Raw genomic sequence first — 22,314 nt, 5'->3', positions numbered from 1 at the left:
TTGGTTTCATTCCTTCAGCTAACTTGGCTGAAGACTCCAACATGGAGTCTTGGGAGGGATTGTAGAATCTGAGCACTAACTTAAGCAGAATTTGTATTGTTGGAGCCACTGTAACCCAAACATACCCTGCTGACAGTACTGCTATTCTCAAAACCTTTCACCTTGAGCAACTCCTCCCTACCAGGTCAGTGGAGTGGTTTACTGACACACTGAAGTTTCCCCAAACCATGACAACTTACTCAGGGATTCTTTTCATCAGGAGGAGCACAACCTAAATTCACTGCCAAGATTTCTCGTGTTGAAATTCTCCAGAACTATGCAATCAATCAGGAAAACACACCCTTGAATATAATCTGTAGAGATGCCTTCTCTATACTCCCAGGACTTCTCTTTTTATCCCTAGCAGTCCTCCCTACCACTTCCTCATTCCACCCCTGGCTGGATGCTTTCTGGCCTACTAAGGTCCCAGTTTCTAAAATGCCAGTTTTGGTGAGCCAGAACTGATTTCTAGGAGAGTGAGGTCTTTCATAAGTTAGTTTCTCCACATTCCATCTCAGATGGCTCTTCTCTGTGAATCCTGACCTTGGTGGGTTCACTGGTTCACTTCCCAATATAGCCCAAAACAAGTCTTTTATTTGGAAAGCACAAAACACAGGTGAAGCAACTCAGGTAAATGGAGCCCTCACCTAGAACTGAACTGTTTTGCCACAAAGATGATTTACCCAGACATTCTTATTTCTTTGAAAAAGCACAACCTAACTACCAAGTTGTATTATGGGACAACTTAAGCACTCGTCAAGAGATGAATAATTCCCCTACTTTTATATATTGTCTATAGGTGGCCTCCCAGCTGGAGAGATAGTGACATGCTAGTTAGAACATTTGGCAGGAGCTGTTGCTTTCCTACCCCATAGATCATAACTGTGATAATGATGACAAGATGTATGTCACAATACTTTGAAAAATATAAAGCACTACACAAAAATAATCATAATTTATGTTAATAAAACAAAAGACAAATCTGGGGAGCTCTGTAACAAATGCCTACGGTTACATAAAAATAATTATTACCACGTTTGTATAATGCAACATAGAGTGAATTTAAATTTTATTACCTCATCCTCACAAATATCTATTTTCTTTCCTTTTTTGTCATCTTTATCTTCTTCATCTTCATCTTCTTCATCAGCTTGGTCATCACTATCATCATCGTCGTCATCGTCATAGTCACTATCTCCACCTTTCCGTCTTCGCTTGCGCCCTGTAGTAGGTGTACCCAATGAGTGTGGTTCTTCTCCAAGTTCACCTCCACCTGTGGTGTCTCTTTTCCCTGTTTTCTTAGCATGAATGATTCTGAGTCTTTAAATGTAAAAAGAATATATTATTTAATAATAAATCCTACCTGAAAATTCAATTGAATGTAAGCCATTTCCTTAAGGAATTCATCTCAATATACTGATAATTATGAATAATTAATTTACAATTAAAAGTTAGACAAATGGAAACTTGAAGAACTGGCAAATGTAACAAGTAGATAATATTATCTTATTTAAAAATCATTATTGTTTAAGGTATCTCCCTTATTGAATTAAAACACTAAAAACAATAAATTATATCTGCCTGGGTTATGGGAACACTATAAAACAGATGAAAACTCTGTAAGGCTCTAATCATAAAAATTATAAAAATTAATAGTAAATAATTCCCATTCTATATTATCGTTTTGTATTATGTGCTATTGTTCTATAATAAGAAAGAATAATTTTCCCTTTAGTTATTACAGAGGAGCTATCCTCTTAAGATAATAAACACAGTATTTCCAACATATTAAAAATTACACAGACAATTGTCATAATTTTAAATTAAGTTTAAACTTTGAAGGAGCCTCTCAAAAAAAACTTTAAATACAAAACAATGAGAAAAATAAGAAAAATGTAATTAGCAGAAGATAATACTGACATGAGATTAACTTTTAAAAAATAATTTAAAGATAGGAAGGCCAATATTAGTAAATATGGAAAGTGATCCAGTGGAAAGGACTAGATTTGTCCTCAGACAACCTGAGTTCAATGCCTGTCACTACTATTTAATACTTTGATGACCCTAGGCAAGTATTTTATTTCTCTGAGCCTGTTTTTCTATCTTTAAAATTTGGAGTTGGACTGGGTGACTTATAACAAAGATCTCCTTCCATCTCATTTAATAATATCATTACTTATGTATAATAATAATTCTTGGGTTTTGGGGGGCAGCTAGGTGGCGCAGTGGATAAAGCACCAGCCCAGGATTCAGGAGGACCTGAGTTCAAATTCGGCCTCAGACACTTGACACTTACTAGCTGTGTGATCCTAGGCAAGTCACTTAACCCCAATTGCCTCATTTAAAACAAAATAAAACAACAAAACAACAAAAAAAAACTTCAATAATACCTGGGTTTTGGCTACCTTTTCTTTATGTCTCATTTCAATTAAGCATTTCTATTTCTATTGTTTATAACAAAATGAGTCAGTTGATTTCTATCAATGATTTATTGCTCTTATTGAAGAATTTGCATAAAACTTAGAATTTTAATGTTAAGGAAATATAACTTACTTGCGAAGTTTACCTTCTACCATCCATTTATCTCTCCTTAAGTTTGACATGTAATCAATATTCTTGTCAATTTCACTGCCAATATAAAAAATTTTGGAAAATAATATCAAACATTACTATTTACTTTTTCCCTGTGTATTAAAAAATGTCCAACTTCTGACAAAAAGTTTCAATATTTGTATGTTTATACATGTTTACTGAAATGTTGGTGTGTGCATACACACATATACATGCATTTGTCCTAGATATATTTCAATATACTAAGAGGCAGCATGGTATAGAGGGATAAAGACTCAGTCTTGAATTAATAAGTAAGACCTTGGTTCAAAAGCTGTCTCTGACTCATACTAGCTCTCAGTACCGCATGACAATTCTCTAAGACTGTAACTTACAGATGAGTTGCTGATCTGTATTTGGTAGAAAGAGTTTCCATGTTGGGAATTCCCCACACTGATGAGATCACATCCCCAGACCCTTCTTAAAACAAAATTTCTAGTAAGAGCTAGACTAGGAGCCAAGACAACATGGCTTCAAGTCCTGCCTTGGATATATAATGGCTGTGTGACCATGGGCAAGTTATTTAACATCTCAATCCCCTGGAAATTTCTGAGTATAAACATGCAAAGGTAGTTTTCTCATACAGGAGTTTCCTATATTAGTGAAATCATCATCCCTATCCATAGCCACAGCCACACCCACAAAGTTATGTGTTCTTATGTACTATTATGGTCTAGTATAAAATTTGTGCTATCAGAAGTTGTTAATTGTGGGCAGCTAGGTGGCGCAGTGGATAGAGCACTGGCCCTAGAGTCAGGAGTACCTGAGTTCAAATCTGGCCTCAGACACTTAACACTTACTAGCAGTGTGACCCTGGGCAAGTCACTTAACCCCAATTGCCTCACTAAGAAAGAAAGAAAAAGAAAGAAAGAAGAAAGGAAGAAAGAAAGAAAGAAAGAAAGGAAGAAAGAAAGAAAGAAAGAAAGAAAGAAAGAAAGAAAGAAAGAAAGAAAGAAAGAAAGAAAGAAAGAAAGAAAGAAAGAAAGAAAGAAAGAAAGAAAGAAAGAAAGAAAGAAAGAAAGAAAGAAAGAAAGAAAAAGGTTGTTAATTCTTGAATGTAATAGCATGCTTAAACCCAAGCCCGGAATGTTGCAATAACCAGTGGGAATGATGGCAAAATAATTAGTGACACTCTTCTGGATAAAGGCTATCATAACACACTGATTACAATTGCCTGATAGCATCAATGAAAAGTAGTAATTTTTCAGTTTCTATTCAATATTACAATATTGTTATCAGCTGTTAAGCAACTATTAGGCACACAAACTGTCTGTTGAATGGAAAGATTTCTCATGAAAATATAGTTTGTACATCCTTTGGAATTTAAGCTGCCGTGATTTATAACATGAGACACAATACTAGAGATAAAGGACATTTGTATAACACCTACTATGTGCCAGGAACCATGTAAACTTAGACAATTGTCCAAAGTAGCAAATAAATGAAAAACTATGATATGCAAAAGTATGGCTGAGGATGTATATATACAAAAGTGTTAAACATACTTAGTCCTGCTATTATTTTTTGTCTGGAAACCAAAGGATGGGGGATAAGACATGACTAAAATCTAAAAAACATGAATGACAAAGATAAGGTGAATAGGAATTTGGTCACTAAGCAGGAAACAATGTGAAGAAGCTCTCTTTTGAGATTTGAGAAGTTTACAACAAGCAAAAGAGCTGATATTTAGCATGATACTGTCAATCATTATGCTAAGTATTATAATAATGATAATGAACATATGAAATTGATCAGTGCAAATTAGTGGCACTGGCATAATACAAATAGATTTAAAATGTTCAAACAAACTTTTTAATGACAGAGCCACACATGCCTAATTAGAGGAACTATTATCTAAACATGGATGATATCAAGGTAGAAAATCATTAGGTCTTAGCTATGGAATATTATATGATGGTGCTAGCAAAAGCATAGCGGCCTAAATAGACTTCTCGTCTGATCCAGCCAGGGAATTCCCATGTTTTCAGAATTTATGACTCAAGTTTCACATCGGCAACTCCCAGGAAATGTAATATTTGGGGCCGCTGCCTGCCTAATAAGACTCTCCTTTAATTAGTTTACCTAAGCATTAATCCAGGTTATCAATAATTAGCATAGTTGTAGTACAAACTTGTTTGTTACTATGACTACATAAAAGAAGTCAAATAAACATATGTCTCTATGAAATAGATTATATCTAACCTGTTTGACAATTTTAAAAGAACACCCACAGTTGCTAGTGAAAGTGGATAATTAGGGTTATTGGGTCTCATAAAAACGTCAAGGAAGTTAAGGAGTGAAGAGATAAGAGGGGCAGTTCTCATATCTCCTAATAATGAAAGACGGTTCTTGGAATGGTCAGTGTTCCCAATGAACTTGAGCAGGAACATACATTAAATTACCCGTAATCTCATACAGTTAGTCCACACTAAATATCTTTTGATTTTATCCAGATTAAAAACAACAACCCTAGAAGTGACTATAGATGCCAAAGAAGAAATACAAGGAATAACTAATACAATGGATTATAAGTCATAGGACATTGGTTAGGATACTCTCACCTTACAACACTCTTGCTACATGCTAGCTCATTAATGAGGAAAGCAAGTACTGATGCTTTCCTGAGCTGGAGTGTGTGCCTGAAAAGCTTTCGTCTTTAGGCTTTCTGTAAGTTCGGTTTGTCCACAATGGGCTTCCATAAAAATCTGCAAGATCTCAGAAACATTGTCCCGGTTGACACCAACATTCAGTAAGTGTTCTCCAAGAGTTGTTTTGGCCTGTAAAAGTTTAGTTTTTTAAAATTATCCATAGTCACTTAAAAATACAATCTTTTGCAATAAACACGTCAAGGTTAAAATACTAGAAATATGACATAGACTCTGAACAGGGATTACATATTCTTGATGTGACAGAGGCATAGGGAAAATCAGGAAACAAGAGATCTGTCTAGTAGTACTTGTGCCTTCTCTACACCCAATGTGTGTGTTTATGCTAGAGCATTCATATGCTTCATTACGCAGAAGTCAGAAACTTTCCCAGGTATGAATTTTTGGATTCACTTTTAATTACTCAGTGATCATACAAAACTCCTATATTTCCATTTTCCTACATGTGGATACTGGCCCTGCTAGTCCCGTGGTCTCTGTGATGTCTTCACTGATCATCTAGTCTCCTGAGTGAAGTGATGGATGAATGGATGGATCAAAAGGAAATATATAAACTAGGTCTCCTAGCTTCTTCTTTTCAGAACACTGTTTGCAGTTGAAAACATTAGAACATCCGGAGGTCACTTCACTCTTTATGGTCAATCCCATATATGTTATATACACTATATGAACCTAATGCTGTTGTGGTTCTTGCTGAACCCTAGAAATCAGGTCCCAATTAATAAAGCTATTCTTTCAAATCTTGTCAGTGGCCCTTGGGTGTCTGGATTACCCCAATTATTCAAAGGGATTCCAGACTAATTACAGATCATCCCAAGAGTAGTAACTGAATTAGAGAGGGTAAAAAAGCTTTAGTTTGGTCTAGGACTACTTGTATTTATGCCCATACCAACAAGATATGCTTAAGGTCATAGAAATTAGAATTATTTAGTCAGGATTCGATATCAATAGTGTTTTTTACAATTTAACTTTATTTTTTGGCTCATAGAAGAGTATTCTTTGCTTTGAAGAACTTTGGCATACTGAAAGAAGGTTTACAGGCAATCTGAATTGAGACCTATTTGTTATCTGGTCCTTTCTCCCCCAACCCTTCATTTTCTTCTTTACTTCCCCCAAGGCTTTGGATTGGGTCTGGGGAATGTGAAAGTGTGGGTGTGTGGGGGCTCAGCATACAGGCTTCAGGTAGTCATTCAGTCAACAAACATTTATTAAATGCTTACTATGTGTCATAAACTATTGTATATGCTAGAGACAGAAAGAAAGAAAATAACATGGTTCCTGTTATCCAGAAATTCACATTCAAAAGGGTTAAGACAACATGGAAATAACTATGCATATATTCGCTCTCTCCCTTTCCCCTCTCTGTCTGTCTTTGTACATTTGTATGTTTAGTGTAAATTAAAGTAATCTCAGAGGAAAGGGACTGGGGGGTAGAGAAGTGGGTGGATGGGGGCCAGCAAAGGCCTCCTGCAGAAGCAAACCCTTTGAAACCACTGCTGTCTTTATAAACTTCTTCTGGGAAATCCTTGTCTGGGGGGTTCAGACATCAAGCAGTTCCAACAGTTATTTAGCATGTAGTATTTAGCTTTCTGTGACATGGTCTTAAGAGTTATAGGAGCTAATCAAAATAGCTATTCAATCCACATAATCTAATGCTGCTGATGCACAAAGTACCAATTTAAACTTATTGTTAACACTTTAAAGGATTTTATGTATATGTGTGTGTGCATGTGTGTGTGTATGTGTGCATGCGTGTGTGTGCTTACCTTGTATCCTGTTATTAGGCCTGGATCACAGACAGCAGCAGAGAGGAGCCTTACAAGTAAGTCTTGTACTTCACCCATGCTATCTCCTATATTGAGTAATCCCTCTTGAAGAACACTCAGGTTCGGGACATCAAGGTTCACATCGAAGCCCAAAACTTTACCAAAATTTCGTAAGAACTGTACCACCATGAGACAATCTGAAAATGTACTTCCAGAGAGAACAAGTCCTGGGATGCGTGGTAACTCTGGCAAAGGCTGGAAACAGGACAAAATCATGTGAGTGGGTTTGTGCATTCTGAACAGAAATTAGCCACTGCTATGAAGTTTAGCTTCTGTGAAAGGAACACTAAAGAGTTTTTGTTCAAATACCAGTATTTCAATAGCATGAAGATTGTATGAATTAAATATAGTAGAGAAACTTAATTCCCTACTTTATTTTCTAGCAAAGTAGATGAGAACAAAAATGCTGTCATCTGTCTACACAGGAAATGCTACTGTCATCCTAGCTGTGATGACCAATTTGAAATAATCCATCTACATCTTGTTTGGGGGGTTGTGTATGCATTACGAGATATCTGTATTGACTACCATCTGTGACGACAGGGTACACTGATGATCCTGTGTTCCATGAAAAAGTGAAGTTAAGCTGGCTAAAAGGGTACTGGCTTCATGAAGGCTAAAACTGACAATAACAAAGATATTTCCAGCAATGCTGCAGTGATTTTGATCATTATAGCTTATAGTCAATACAAAACTACTATTTTGTGGTATTTTTAAAAAGCAGGTAACAGCACATTTTTAATATTACATTACACACAGGAACTTCCAATATGGCTCTAAAGCAGGTGTTCTCAACCTGAAGTCTGTGAATTTGTTTTTTAAATATGTTGATAAACGTATTTCAATAATTGGTTTTCTTGGTAATTATCTATTTGATTTTATGAATTTAAAAATGTTATTTGGAGAAGGGATCCATAGGTTTCATCAGGCTACCAAAGGTCTGTGACACAAAAAGGGTTAAGAACTCCTACCCCTTGCTAACTTAAACATTAACAAAAAAACCAAAACCCCTATGCCAAAGGATCACTGCATTCCAAACAGCTATAAATACATCATGTTTGCTAACTACAGTGCCCTGCTTAACTTGAAGGGTTTTTTTATGCCTCTGAATAAATTGGAGTTTACCACAGTTCTTGGAGTCTATAATAGCAGAGCACAAGCCCTAACAGATCCTGCTAAGCAAGGAAAAACTGTGAGGTATTGGTCCAGAGTTAAGACTATGTATCTGTCATTCATGGATGAGGTTAAATTTGGAAAGGTTCATCATCAAAATCACCAGGTGGTGACTCTCTAAAAGATCTACTGAAGTGCAGGGGTTTAGACATATGTTGGTGAAGTAAGTGCCCACATCTGCTAAAATAATAGTTCTTTGGAACTACTGATGTATTCAAAGAATTATTATTCATATCTTCAGATGAACATCATGTAAAGATAGTATGGGAGGAGATACATTATAATCATCTATTCCTAGATCACATATCTCTTTAGGTCACAAGAAAAATACTGTTTATGAATTATTGCCAAGACATAATAAGTTGCTACTTCAACACGATGTCTACTAATGTCACGTAAAGATGTCAACATGACATCTGGCTTTCCTCTGATGTTCTGTTTAAAAATTTTAGTTTGTCAAAGTTACATTTCTTTGAAGGTTCAACAAGAAAGAATAGGCAAGAGATATTATGGGATGGCTATAAATAAGGATTGCTTTAATTTTAAGGGTGATAAAACATAAGTGTGAGGGAGTCATGGACCAGAAGCCTTTGGAATCTTTAATAAAGTTTACCTATTTCTCCTGGATATTCACCTTTCTGAAGAAAAGACCCAATCATATCTTGAGATAACTTCTGATTCAATGATTCTACATATATGTCCTGCGGCAAATTTAATAGTAATATACTTCCTATGATCTTGTATGGCTACAAATGACCAAATGATACAATCTCTGGAGATTCAAAATTGTGGATGATCCAAAAGGCAATAAAGTGACAGATGGTAACTGTAAGTATGCTGCCACATGTAATGACTTGTATGTAGGAAGTGGTATAAAAGTCTTAACACTGTGGGCAATACTTAGTTAGGCTTTTAATGATCCAAAAGGATTTGGCCACACCCCAAAAAGATTTGGCCTCTGGTTGTATGGGGCCCGGGCTCTCCTTTTGGAGATGAAATATTATAGTCAAAATTCTGACAATAGATTTTCCCTATATGTGAGAAAATACGGATGGAGTCTTCACTAGTGAGATGTTGAGTATGCGAAGGGCCTCTATTCCCTAAAAGAGTTAAACTTAGGTTCCTGAGCTCTACCTGAAAAAGAGGCAGCTCTGCTGGGTAAATGACAAGATTTCAACCAAGTAATCCAGTTGAAGCTAGAAATCTGAAGCAAAGAGAAAATCCACAGTACCCAGTGGAACCATGGCTGGCAGTGACTGTGGATCCATAAAAGCACTGTTCAGCAACAGCTAACCTTGACCAACATAGAGCAATGTCCAGTAGAGACTACATACTGGGTTAGAGACTAAATGACCTGACAGATGAGTGAAGAGGGTCTGAAGAATTTTTTTAAATACATAAAATCAAATATTGAGAATTACGAAGGAAACCAATTATTTCAACATGGTGGTACTGAAGCAATATTATCAGAAGACATCAGGATCTATAGAGTTACTCTTCCACATGTTTGTTACCTACATGTGCACCCACCAATGTTTGTGCTCCAACCCCACATATTTCCCATTTGTGTGCCTCATGGATGCATGTGCCCCAGTAATACATGTTTCCTAATATATATGATGCTAGTATATTTACCAATCACAGATTCCTACTCGTGTGCTTCTTCAGGTGCAATCTTTAGGTGTGTTCACTCTCCTTACTAACAGTATTTATATTTGTGGGACAATGTGCCAAGTTTGTACTACTACTGTTTTCTTACTATAATATTTCATTAAATTCCTTCGATTTGCATGAATTGTGTTCCATGATTTAATAGTACAAGCAAACACATTAGTGGAGGTATATGAACTATGTTTCTTGAACTGATGTGGGCCTATATTGAACTACTTGAACTACTGGGGCAGCTTTTCTAGGGGGATTCTAGTGCAAATGGGGTTTGATGCCCCCAGATACGGTGTAATATTTAAACTAATAGGTAAACATTCAGAAAAAAGGGTATTCCTGATGAAACCTGCTTATATCTCAGTTTAAAAGAGTCCAATCAAAGGCCGTTGGGGGCAATGCTTCTAGGTAATTAAAAAGGATAATTTTCATATGGGCAATTTGGGGTAAAAAAAAGTGGGGACAAGAAAATGGGAGAAGAGGTCATAATTTTTTTGAATAGAAATTTTTTTCCAAAATATATGTAAAAACAAAATTTTAACATCAATTTTTTAAACTTTGTGTTCCAATTTCTCTTCCCCCTCCATTCCCGCCCCCCACCCACCAGAACTCAAGCAATTCAAAATAAGTTATATATGAGTAGTCATGGAAAATTCCCATATTAGCTAGTTGTGAGAGAAAACAGTAAAAAAAAACCAAAACCTCAGATTAAGAAATTGTCAAAGTGGAAAAGAAAAAAAAAATTTTAATGTGTTTCCATCTGTTTTCAGATACTATCAGTTCTTTCTCTGCAGATGGGATAAAATTTTTTAAATGGGGTAACATGATAAATATTACCTTTTGGTCTGCTAAGCACATATCTTCATTAGGCTTCTTTAGTTCCTTTGCCATTTCTAATTCTAATCTTCGTTGCTCTAGTTTGCGTTCTTTATTTAATCTTTTTTCATCACGTTTTTCTTGCTTCAATCTTTCTTTTTCCTTCAATGAAAGAAAAAAAAACCCTCCATTATTTCCCTCAATATAATATGTGCATTTGAAAAAGCTCTGATGAAAATGAAGAGGCACACACAGTACACATATATATGGTATTCTTAGCCTGTTGAAATTGATGCACCAAGGAAGGCTTACAACCACTTTTAACACTCAGTTTTCTCCATTGTAACATGGTAATAATGAAATTCATACTACTTACCTTTAAAGGTTGTAGGGAATTTGCTTTATAAATCACAAAGTGATTTATAAATAACAAATGTGAATTACTATTATTAATTTCATAAACAAAAGCATGGTGCGATTACTCTTAGAAGAATTATTAACAAGATCCGGAGAGTAATTATGATTTCCAGTTAGAGACCATCTTTATGCTTCAAATTAGGACTTTGGGGGGGGCGGGGCAGTGGGGGTTAAGTGACTTGCCCAAGGTCACACAGCTAGTACACATCAAGTGTCTGAGGCCGAATTTGAACTCAGGTCCTCCTGAATCCAGGGCTGGTGCTTTACCTAGCTGCCCCAAATTAGGACTCTTAAGATATCTTTGTCTACTAGATGTGGTCCATCTGGATTAGGCTAACGAGACCCACTCTGTATCCCATTACTCTAAATACAACAAAATATAGCCAAGGCATACAACAAACTTGGTAGAAAGGACTTCACTACTATAATGTTTCATATAACATCAATGATAAATGTTATACTCACTCCATCAATTCAAATTATCTGTTTAATAAAAACAATAGATAATGTATATAGCACCTTCAAGTTTGCAAAGCTCTTCAGAAATATCTCATTTCATCCTCACAACAATCCTGGGAGGTAAGTGCTATTTTTATCTACATTTTAGATACAGGAAAATTGAAGCAGACAGAGCTTAAGGGATTTACCCAAGTGCACATGGCTAGTTTCTGAGACAAAATTTGAACTAAGGTCTTCGTAACCCCATTATTCTCTGTCCATTTTGCCACCCACCTCACTGCCTAAGTGACTCCAATTCAACTCGTGTCTAAACTCTACCACAGATTCACCACACAACGCTCATAAGAAATGCTAGGTGCTTTTCTCTTGACATTGAAGAAATACCAAATGTTGTACAATAGATTGTCTACTGGTTATCCCTCACTCTATGAACAGCCCCTTTTAAAAAAATGTTTTTCATACAGAGAAATTCATACATTTCTCTAATAACATCCTCTATCTCTGATGTCACTCCCTTCCCCTGGGTTAATTCCTATATGTGATGTGTTTTAAGTTGCTAAATCCCACCATCAATTTCTCCATAGCCCTTTAGATACTATCATATTTTGTGGCTTGCTGCCATAGTACATTATCAGGGGAATATATGTCTTGAAAATTTGGACCAGTGTTTTAAGGAGAAGCATGGAATTATTAAAAATACTGTTCAATTTCCCAAAGGCAACTCACTCTAATTATCTCCTAGTAAATTGTGGGCCCAGCTAATCCTCCATTTGAAATGGCTTTCCAAGACAAATGTGCTGATGGACAAGTTCTATGGGTTCAACTGCATATCATAATCTAAACAACGGGCATTTTCATCTCCTTGTTTCCTGTGTTGATAGTTAAGCCAAATACATTTGAATGACTCTACATTTTCTGTAAAAAGCTCTAGAATCTCCTGATTTTTAATGCATTCAGCACAATGTAATTCTCACAACAACCCTTTGATATAAGTTCTATTGTTATCCCCATTTATCTGCCAAGAGTCACATCGCTAGTAGATGTCTGATGCCACATTTGGACTCAGATCTTCTTAACTGCAGGCCCAGAGCTCTATCCACCATGCTATCACCTAGCTGCCTGTAGAGCTTAGGTCAGATTCAAGTTAATTTAATATATGCTATATCTTTCTCTTTTTTCTTCTTTTTCTTCTACTTTTGTATTGATTTTGACCTTTTTACTAGCAATTTGGTGGTGACATGTGATTCAGAAATGATTCCCATACTAGTTTTGTCAATCAAAACATAATTTTCAATTTTTGGTAATGCTACTTTATCATCTCCAAATCCAGCAATCCATATCTCTTCTTGAAAAAATATTCATATACATATATACACATAACTATATACATATATTATACACATACACATGCACACATATAGGCATAAAGCTTCTGTGTAGTCTACAAGGTGTTGGCTTTTGTGTTTTTTATTTCAAAACCACATTTTCTCCATCCTTTAATATATGTAACTTTGAACTAAAGAAACTGATTATCAAAGTATATGTTTCTTCACAGAATATTGATACCCCCTCATCTTGTTCATCAGATGTTTCCACATGAACTACAATTATTTTCAAGGTGAATCTTTCTGCAAATACTTATCATGAGAAATATAATATATAATGACCCTTCAAATTATATTTCTTGTTGCACATGGATATGTGCCAAAACCAACTCTGCCAAATCATGGATTTCTCCATGAGTCTGGAAACAGAGTCAATCACTGTAGTCTTTGCTACTGCTTTTGGCCACTTTGCTATCAACCCTGAAGAAAACAGAAGGGAGCCAAAAAGGACTGAAGTCCAATTTATATTTGTATATGTTTCATTACTTCCCATGGCCAAAGAATTCATGACCAAGTGGTAGGGCTGCCGATGCTGAGTCCCTCTGTGCTTCCTGTGGGGGATCTGAGCCCCCACTTCATGCTTCTAGAATATGGCACCTTATACACTGTACCTTGAAATATTAGCTGATGGTAGTGCCTTTTCAGCATGATAGAATCTGTCAGGGCTTCTATTCCACAGGCATACCCTTTCAGAATCCATAGTCATGTCCATGCAATGTTGAGGCAAGACAAAAACTCCTAGAATGACTCACTCCCTGCCTCACATGTTGGACTTCTACTTGAGAAGGGAGGGAGAAAAATAGGGAAGTGAAAAAGGCAAAATCTCAGAACTTACAGTAATACTCCACTCTGTTGCTCACTCTTACTCAGAGATATAAGTTCCTCAAATTGCCCCCCAAGTATCTCCATTGCGCTTTCTCTCCCCATTCACCTCATCTCCCCTTAACTCTCTATTTCTATCCCTTATTCTCTTCCTTTACTGGATAGATTAACATAAGGAGTTCTGTTTTAGCCAAGATTTTGTTTAAATTCACATCTAGGTGCTAGAAATGCTACAGATACTGTTTCTGAACATTTTTTTTTCTGGTGGCTATTATATCAGATGTTTTATCCTAAAGAATTATACCATAGTGCTTACTAATTATGAACTTAGAGAATCTAGGAGGTGGTAGGGCCATGATTTACGCATGATTGAGGCCCAGAACTTGTCATCATATGTGACAGATTCAAGGACCATAACTCTAGAGTTAGAAGGGCTCTTAGAGGTTACTTATTCCAACCCTCTCATTTTGCCAAGGAAGAAACAGAAGCTGGGGGGAGGTTAATTGACTTGCCCATGGTCACATAAATAGAGGCAGATAGTGTTACTCATGCTTACAAATAAGGATCCCACAGAGAATCAGCACAAGTTCTTCATTTTCAGAAGTGGATTTTAGCAGTGCAATACTCTTCAATCCCTAAGTGCAAAAAATGTTGCTCATAATAGACAAAGAACTTTTTGAGAATGGGAGGGATTTCCCATGGCTCCCTATGAGAGCACCAAATGGTGGCTCAATATATAGTCACATCTAAGAAACTTGGCCTCTTTTCAAATCCTTTTGTATGAGTTGCCAACATTTATAGAAATATTCATGTATGCAAACCAGCATGTATTTGTGATTTTAAAAGATGCTGTGATTTAAAGACTATTCTGAAAGGTACTATTTCTCATTCCTAAAACTATGAATTTTGTGTATGAAAACTACTTTTGGCCTTGCTTGAAGAGAAAATAACAACAGTGACCCAACTTGTGCTTCAGTTTTGCATGTATGCCCCTTCTTCCCTCATTCATCTGCATGAGGGGACATGAGTTTTTAGAATCGGGGACCTGGGGCACCCCAAGCCCCAGAGTAGCAGTTAGTTGGCAAAGTAGCCCATTCATCAATGGTCTCCAAACTTCTTTGAATACCCTAATATATGTATTTATTATACATATATATAAACTGAACTAATAAATTATGTATAGTATGAAACACACATAAATACATTTTAAAAAGCATGAGATGAAATATTTTTAAAATGTTATTGATAGTAAAAAACCACCCTTAATCTATCACTAAAATATGATCATAGAAAGAGTAATATTATTGAATATGCTTCATTAGTTTTGAAAATCTTGATTTAATACTTTGTGATACAGTGATTCCAAGTTCTGGTATTAAGTTCAGTTATTCTGTAATTCATCTGAATGGCCATCATTGGTGAAAAAGATATGAAGTTACCAATCATGATACTTATTTTTCAATTCTGTCTATGAATTATGCAAGGGTCTTTGTTGAAATACAGCTGGTAAATTTCCATCTTCCCATATAATTAGCTCTTCTTACAAACTAAGTTGGAGAAGGAAATGGCAAATCATTCCAATATCTCTGTCAAGAGACCCCCCCCCCCCAAATGGGTCACCAAGAGTAGGAGATGACTGATACAACTGAACAACAAGGCTATTTGGAAGCTGTTGCATTTTATATTTTCAACAAATGTGTTTTAAAAGTGCTTGAAATTATTCATCGGAAGATGTTTTTAAACAGGTTAGAAAATTCTGAGCCCAGAGTTTTTAAGGGTAAAGATATAAGAATTTTTACATGTTTTACATCTTTTTCATCAACTAAAGTTTGTAAAAGTGTTGGTACCATTTAGAACTATGTCCAAAAGGTTATATAACTACAACCCTTTGACCCAACAAATCCCAAAGAGATTAATTTTAAAATGACCTATGTGTAAAAAATATTTATAGCACTCTTTTTGTGTGGCAAAGAATTGGAAATTGAGGACAAAACCATTAATTGGGAAATGGCTAAACAAGATGTGATATATGATTGTGATGGAATACTACCGTGCTATAAGAAATGATAAGCATGATTTTTTCAGAAAGACCTGGAAAGACATGAACTGATACTGAGTAGAACCAGGAGAACATTGTACACAGTAATAGCAATATTGTATGATGATCAACTGGGAATGACAATTATTCTCAGCAATACAGTCGATCTTAGACAATTCTGAAGGACTCATAATGAAAAATGCTATCTGCCTCAAGAAAAAAGGACTGATGGGAGTCTGAATGCAGATGAAAGCATACCTTTAAAAAACTCTATTTTTCTTGGATTTTTTTTGGTCTGTATTTTCTTTTTTTTATTTAATAGTATCCCCCCAATTACATGTAAAGATTGTTTTCAACACTAATTTTTGTAATATTTTGCGTTCCAAATTTTTCTCCCTCCCTCCTTTCCCTCTCCTCTTCCCAAGACAATAAGAAATCTGATACAGATTATAGAGCTATATTTTCTTTCACAACATGACTAACATGGAAATATGTTTTGCATGACTGTCTATGTATAACCTATATCAAACTGCTCGCCTTCTCAATGAGGTAGAGAGCAGTCAGGAAGAGAGAGAATGTAGAACTCAAAATTTTTAAAAACAAATATTAAAATATTTTAGATGAATTTGGAAATTTTTAAACTCTTGCTTTGTACTATCATCAGCTAATATCTCTAGGCACAATATATAAGGTGTCATATGAATGACAACAGATATAAATCTCATATGAAGTAATCTTCTTGGTAACTGTGACGTTCTTGGACAGACTTCTTGCCAGAAGTGATTAGATAGCCACTGTTTTTCCATCATAATGTGACTTACGAAGAGGCTGTATGATATGAAGTGTCAGCCCTGCCACATCCCTGTTCACTTGTACTTACACATTCTGTAGTTTCTTTTTAAAATACTTGTCTATTTTGTGATGGACAATTTAATTAAAACTATACAATATAATCTTCAAATCCACTTAACTGGATACACAAAAATCACAATACATTGCAATGCACTGCAAGTCATGAAACCGAGTGAGGACATGGTATGTAGTGTTTAACAGATGCCTTTTTGACTGTGGTAGAATTCCTGCTTTTCCCTTAAGTTACCTCAAATACCACATGGGATATATTATCATCTAACATACAAAGTGAAGCTAGCAGTGTCAACCTATACATTAATATAAATAAAGTCTATTTTTAGATAATAATATAAAGAGAAGTTTTAATTTTTTCTTCCATCACCCTCAATGGATTCATCTTTTGTATATCCCCAAGCTCACTTAGAAACGATTAAAATGGGAGCATAAGGAATACATACCCTAACCAAGAGTGACATAGATCTAAGAACTAAGACCAGAAATTTAAAAAGTTTAGATTAAGCCTGATGACACTAGCCTGATAGCTGGGAGTGTGTTCTAAAGATCTGAGTGCTAGTGCAAGAAATCTCTTACTGGATATAAAATCCTGTGCTATCCAGAACTCTGAAAAGTATAGGCAGAAAACAGATGGAAAAAAGTAGAAAGTTCTCTCCTCTGATTCATGGAGGGTTTAACTATGGGCTGCTGCTTTTCTGAAAGAACTATAGTCCTAGGCCTTTACACTTAAGAACAAAACAAAACACCCAGAATTTAGCCTTATGGAGCTCTCATGAAAAGAACCTATGAAAGCTAAGGATTTCCACTGAAGTCAGAAGCTAAAGTAGAGAACATCTCCCCAACTACATGCTGAAGGGTGTCTTGCCGTGGCCATGCCTCTAGAGCAGCACCATCTGGTAGAGACTCTATCTAGCTGAGCAGCATCTGGTAAAGATAATATACTGATCATCGATGATACATCTGGTGGAGCTATCTCCAGAGGATATAATGTTTTTATACCCTGGCCACACAGATAAAGAGTTCCTTATATTGGTGCCCTCCCATATATGTTCCCTAGGTACATCCACTCTTTCTATTAATCTGGGTATTTGAGGAAGAATGTAGCACAGGGCTTGTGGGAGAAAATTTATGGCTACTTTCTTACTAAGATATTTCATCAAATAACTTTGTTTTGAACTAACCATGTTCTATGGTTGACTAATAAAAGTCAACCCATCCAGGGGAGTTCACGAGCTATGGTTCTGAGTGAATTCAGGTCCACAAAGCACCTTAAATCCGGAGCACTCTTCGATGGGGGACAGAACTTACCCTGAAATTTGAGTAGTACTCACCACTGCTGAAGATGAAGTTACCAAGAGGGTTATGGGTGATTTCTCTCATTCAGCTAATAGTACTACTGTTCTCAAATAATCTAGTATATATTTTCTATTGTTTAAAATTCCATTAAGAATTCCTAATGGCATAGTGATATCAAATACAAACCCAATATTTGAGATTACTAAAGGTATTCAATCAGTTATCACCAAGATATTTATTAGGCACCTACTATGTGCTAGTTGCTTGGGACAGATATACAAGGAATGAAATAATCCCTTCTTGAAAGGGAACTATAGTTTAATGGGGGAGACTACAAATACATAAATTTATATAGAATAAATAAGTGCTGTTCCTAGAGTCAGGGAGACAAGTTCAAATACAGCCTCAGACACTTACTAGCTGTGTGACCATGGGCAAGTTGCTTAACCTTTTTTGACTCAGTTTCCTCATCTAAAAATGATCTAAAGAAGGAAATGGTAAACAACTCCCTTATCTTTGCCAAGAAAAACACCAAATGGGGTCATGGAGAGTTGGACATGACTGAAACAACTGAACAATAACAAATATACAAAGTTTTGAAAAGAGGGCATTAACAGTTGGAGGGGGTATAAAGGTTTTATGTACAAGTTGGTGCTTGAGTAGTATGTTAAGGAAACAAAGGGATTCTATGAGGTAGAGGGGAGGAAAGAGTCCCTAGAGATTGGGGACAGCCACCATAAAGGCATAGAAATGGGAAAGAAGTGTGTCATTTTTGAGGAATAGAGAGAGAAAGTCAGTTTGGTGGTTCTGTGGGTGAGAGAAGGTAAGCAATGTCCATTAAAGCAGGGGCCTTTAAAAAATAGATAGGAGTTCAGATTTATTTAGAGGTAAGAAAGAACAAGTGGAGTTGATTGACTTCTAGTCAGTGGATAACATTTATTTTTCAGGTAGTAAGGAATGATAAAGAAGCATGATATGAAATAGAGTTGCTTTCACTGTATTAATGCTATTATACTAGCATGGTGATGTGGTTTCCATAAACTGTATATGGACCCTTCCAAAATAGTGAGAAGTATAAAAGACAGCTGTAATGACTGTCATTGTAATACCAGGTCTTAAAACCCAAAACTTTAAGGGCACTTGTGTGGACATTGTAGAGGAGACAAAAATTAAGTAACACTGTGGGTACTTAATGAATATTTGTATATCAACAGATATGGTGGTCATCAATGCCATATAAATTAAACTGAGGTGAAACATCAGTGGCCTCAAGTATAATCACTTGACAACTAGCTTTATGCATTGTCATTTTATTCTATTAATACATAAAATTGAGGAGTTAATATTTTGAATAAATGTTTTCTGCCCAGAAAAAAGGATTCATTTACCAAGAAAATATAGCCAACTATATTTATAAACTAAAATAGGAAACTAAGTTTTTCTCTTATGTCAACTCTAAAATTGGTGATTTGTTATTTAATTACATAATAAGTTACATAATTACATGATGAGCTTGTGAAAGAAAAATTGTCTTTCTTTTGTATTTGGGTCCTACATTGAAATGCATTTGAATAATCTCATTACTAAAATTACTTCAGTTTCCTTACAGAAAGCAGAGCCTAAAGTGGCATCAGTGCTTTGGGTGAAGTCTAAAATTTCTAAGTCAAATTAAGTGAAGCTCTCATGTTGTTTATACGTGGTTTAAATTTAATTCTTTTTTTTTTTTTTTTTTTTTTTTTGCAGGGCAATGAGGGTTAAGTGACTTGCCCAGGGTCACACAACTAGTAAGTGTCAAGTGTCTGAATCCAGATTTAAACTCAGGTCCTCCTGAATCCAGGGCCAGTGCTCTATCCACTGCGCCACCTAGCTGCCCCGGTTTAAGTTAATTCTTGAAGTAATTTGAAATATTATTAATCATGTATACTCATTCTTTGTGAGTTTTTTCCTTAAAAATTATGCTTCTTGGGGGCAGCTAGGTGGCGCAGTGGATAAAGCACCGGCCCTGGATTCATGAGTTCCTGAGTTCAAATCCGGCCTCAGACACTTGACACTTACTAGCTGTGTGACCCTGGGAAAGTCACTTAACCCCCATTGCCCTGCAAAACACCCCCAAAAAAACAAAAACAAAAACAAATTATGCTTCTTTCCTTTATCCTATAACCAATTTACATTAACTCTGTAATCTATTGACAAGTCACTGATCATGGCTAAAAAGTGGACTATTTTGACTTCAAGGTCAGTTTGAATTAGTGAATGACTGAGAAAGAGAACACTTTTACCAAAACATAAGATAAATGGAACATCAAAAGAGGATAAAATACATCATGGAAGATAATTAGAAATTGTCTCTATAAAATTGCTCTCAAAATATTTCTAAGATGTAAAAAAACCATATTTTCAGTGCAGTGTATGCCTAGGTAGGATCAGTATTGCTTGGTTACTATGTGGGCTGTGCTGCACATAATTGCAAGCAGTTTTATTGTCCTCAAAAAAATGTCCATTATCCTAATTTCAAAATTTTTCACATATAGCCATTGTAGACATATGCACAATACAGATGGATTTATAGAAAATATATGGGTTTAGGGGGCATCTAGGTGGCTCAGTGGATAAAGCACTGGCCCTGTATTCAGGAGTACCTGAGTTCAAATCTGGCCTCAGACACTTGACACTTACTAGCTGTATGACCCTGGGCAAGTCACTTAACCCTCATTGCCCAAGAAAGAAAGGAAGGAAGGAAGGAAGGAAGGAAGGAAGGAAGGAAGGAAGGAAGGAAGGAAGGAAGGAAGGAAGGAAGGAAGGAAGGAAGAAAAAGAAAGGATAAGGGTTTAAAGAAAATTGAAGTTACTCCTGAAATCTAAATATTGACTTTGGGACAAACTTCTTGACAAGTGAGAGTGGTACCAAAATGGAATAAGCTGCTTTGGGAATGTGAGGGCATCTTACTTCTCCTCTTTGGAGACCTTCAAGGAGAAGGTAGATAGTCACTTGTCAGGTATGTTAAGGCTACTGAAGTCTTCCAACTCAATAAATTCTCTGTGTTTCTCATTAACTAATCACAAATTTAACTATAGGATTTTCCTCTCTAGCTAATATCTTTGTTAGGAATCAATTTAAAATATTATTTTATGTTTAAACACCTTTTTGAAAACTGGTGATGAAATGAATATATATATATATAGTACATTTGAGCATAAATTTTATACACATGTACATGCGCACACACACACACATTATATATATGTTGTCCTAAAAGTGAAAAATAATGTGAAAATAAAAAATACACTTTTTCATTTTTGTTCCATTAAAGGGTTTAGACAATGAAACTATCATAAATGAAAGTAATAATTAAACAGGAGCTTAGTTCACAGAGTTGTTGTGGGAAAATATAAACATTAAAGTAGTAAATGAATTGTTGCTATTATTATTGTTGTATGAAAAAAAGCTTCTCTTTCCTCTCTTATGTACCACAATATTGTAATAATAAAAAAATGTGACAGAACAAAACTCGGATGGCTTTGAGCTATTATTGTAAAGCTTTACAACTTAGGGGACCAGGACATTTTGGGGTAGGCTATTTTCATGAGACTATGTTGTAACGGTTCCTCCATTTTTGCATTTTATAATTCTACTGGGTGCCTTACATGTTTGTTCTGGGCATAATTAGAAGTGAGGATACATTTCTTATGACAGCAACTTGTACTTAATTTTAAAAGGCATAAATATAATTTAAGAGCCACAGGATTACCTCTGGGTGTAGGAAGAATAAAAGTGTAAATGAGATTAATAAAACAGAAACTATTTCTAGAAGACAGATACAAAGGGGGAAAATAAGGTAAGGACATAAGTTGATTATGTTGAATTTAACCTAGCACTGTACAACAAGCAGAGCCGAATTTTAAAAAGTGTGCCTTCATTTTTCTATTTCTTAATATGATAAATATTTATCATGATGAAAAATCATCTCTTTTATAGGCTATCTTTCTCATAAGTCTTTACAGGAAAAAAGGAGTACTAAAATATAACCATAAATACTTATTAAACTCTATGTTAATTTTTCTTTGTTTTTATCTTAGAGAAATTTATTTTTAGCACTGTACTAATCATATTACACCAAGTAACTTTTCAAATTAAATTTCTTTTGAACTGAAAGATTCTTAACATATAAAATTGAAGGATGCTGTATGCCTCAGTGATAAGCAGATTTGCTTATGCACAAATATCTGTGCAGTATAACA

At 35.5% G+C, this 22,314-nt stretch overlaps 1 protein-coding gene across 1 annotated transcript in view; it reads right to left on the bottom strand.

Moving 5' to 3' along the window:
* Positions 1-22,314, bottom strand: part of BAZ2B (bromodomain adjacent to zinc finger domain 2B) — a 358,773-nt gene that overhangs the window by 41,514 nt on the left and 294,945 nt on the right. Inside the window, 6 exon segments of the mRNA XM_043993621.1 lie at positions 1,116-1,359; positions 2,593-2,667; positions 5,211-5,269; positions 5,271-5,426; positions 7,082-7,336; positions 10,814-10,954. Of these exon segments, the coding sequence (XP_043849556.1) occupies positions 1,116-1,359; positions 2,593-2,667; positions 5,211-5,269; positions 5,271-5,426; positions 7,082-7,336; positions 10,814-10,954 (930 nt within the window).

Source organism: Dromiciops gliroides, chromosome 3, assembly GCF_019393635.1.
Source record: "Dromiciops gliroides isolate mDroGli1 chromosome 3, mDroGli1.pri, whole genome shotgun sequence".
Classification (NCBI taxonomy): Eukaryota; Metazoa; Chordata; class Mammalia; order Microbiotheria; family Microbiotheriidae; genus Dromiciops; species Dromiciops gliroides.
This window is presented reverse-complemented; position numbering and strand designations above follow the sequence as displayed.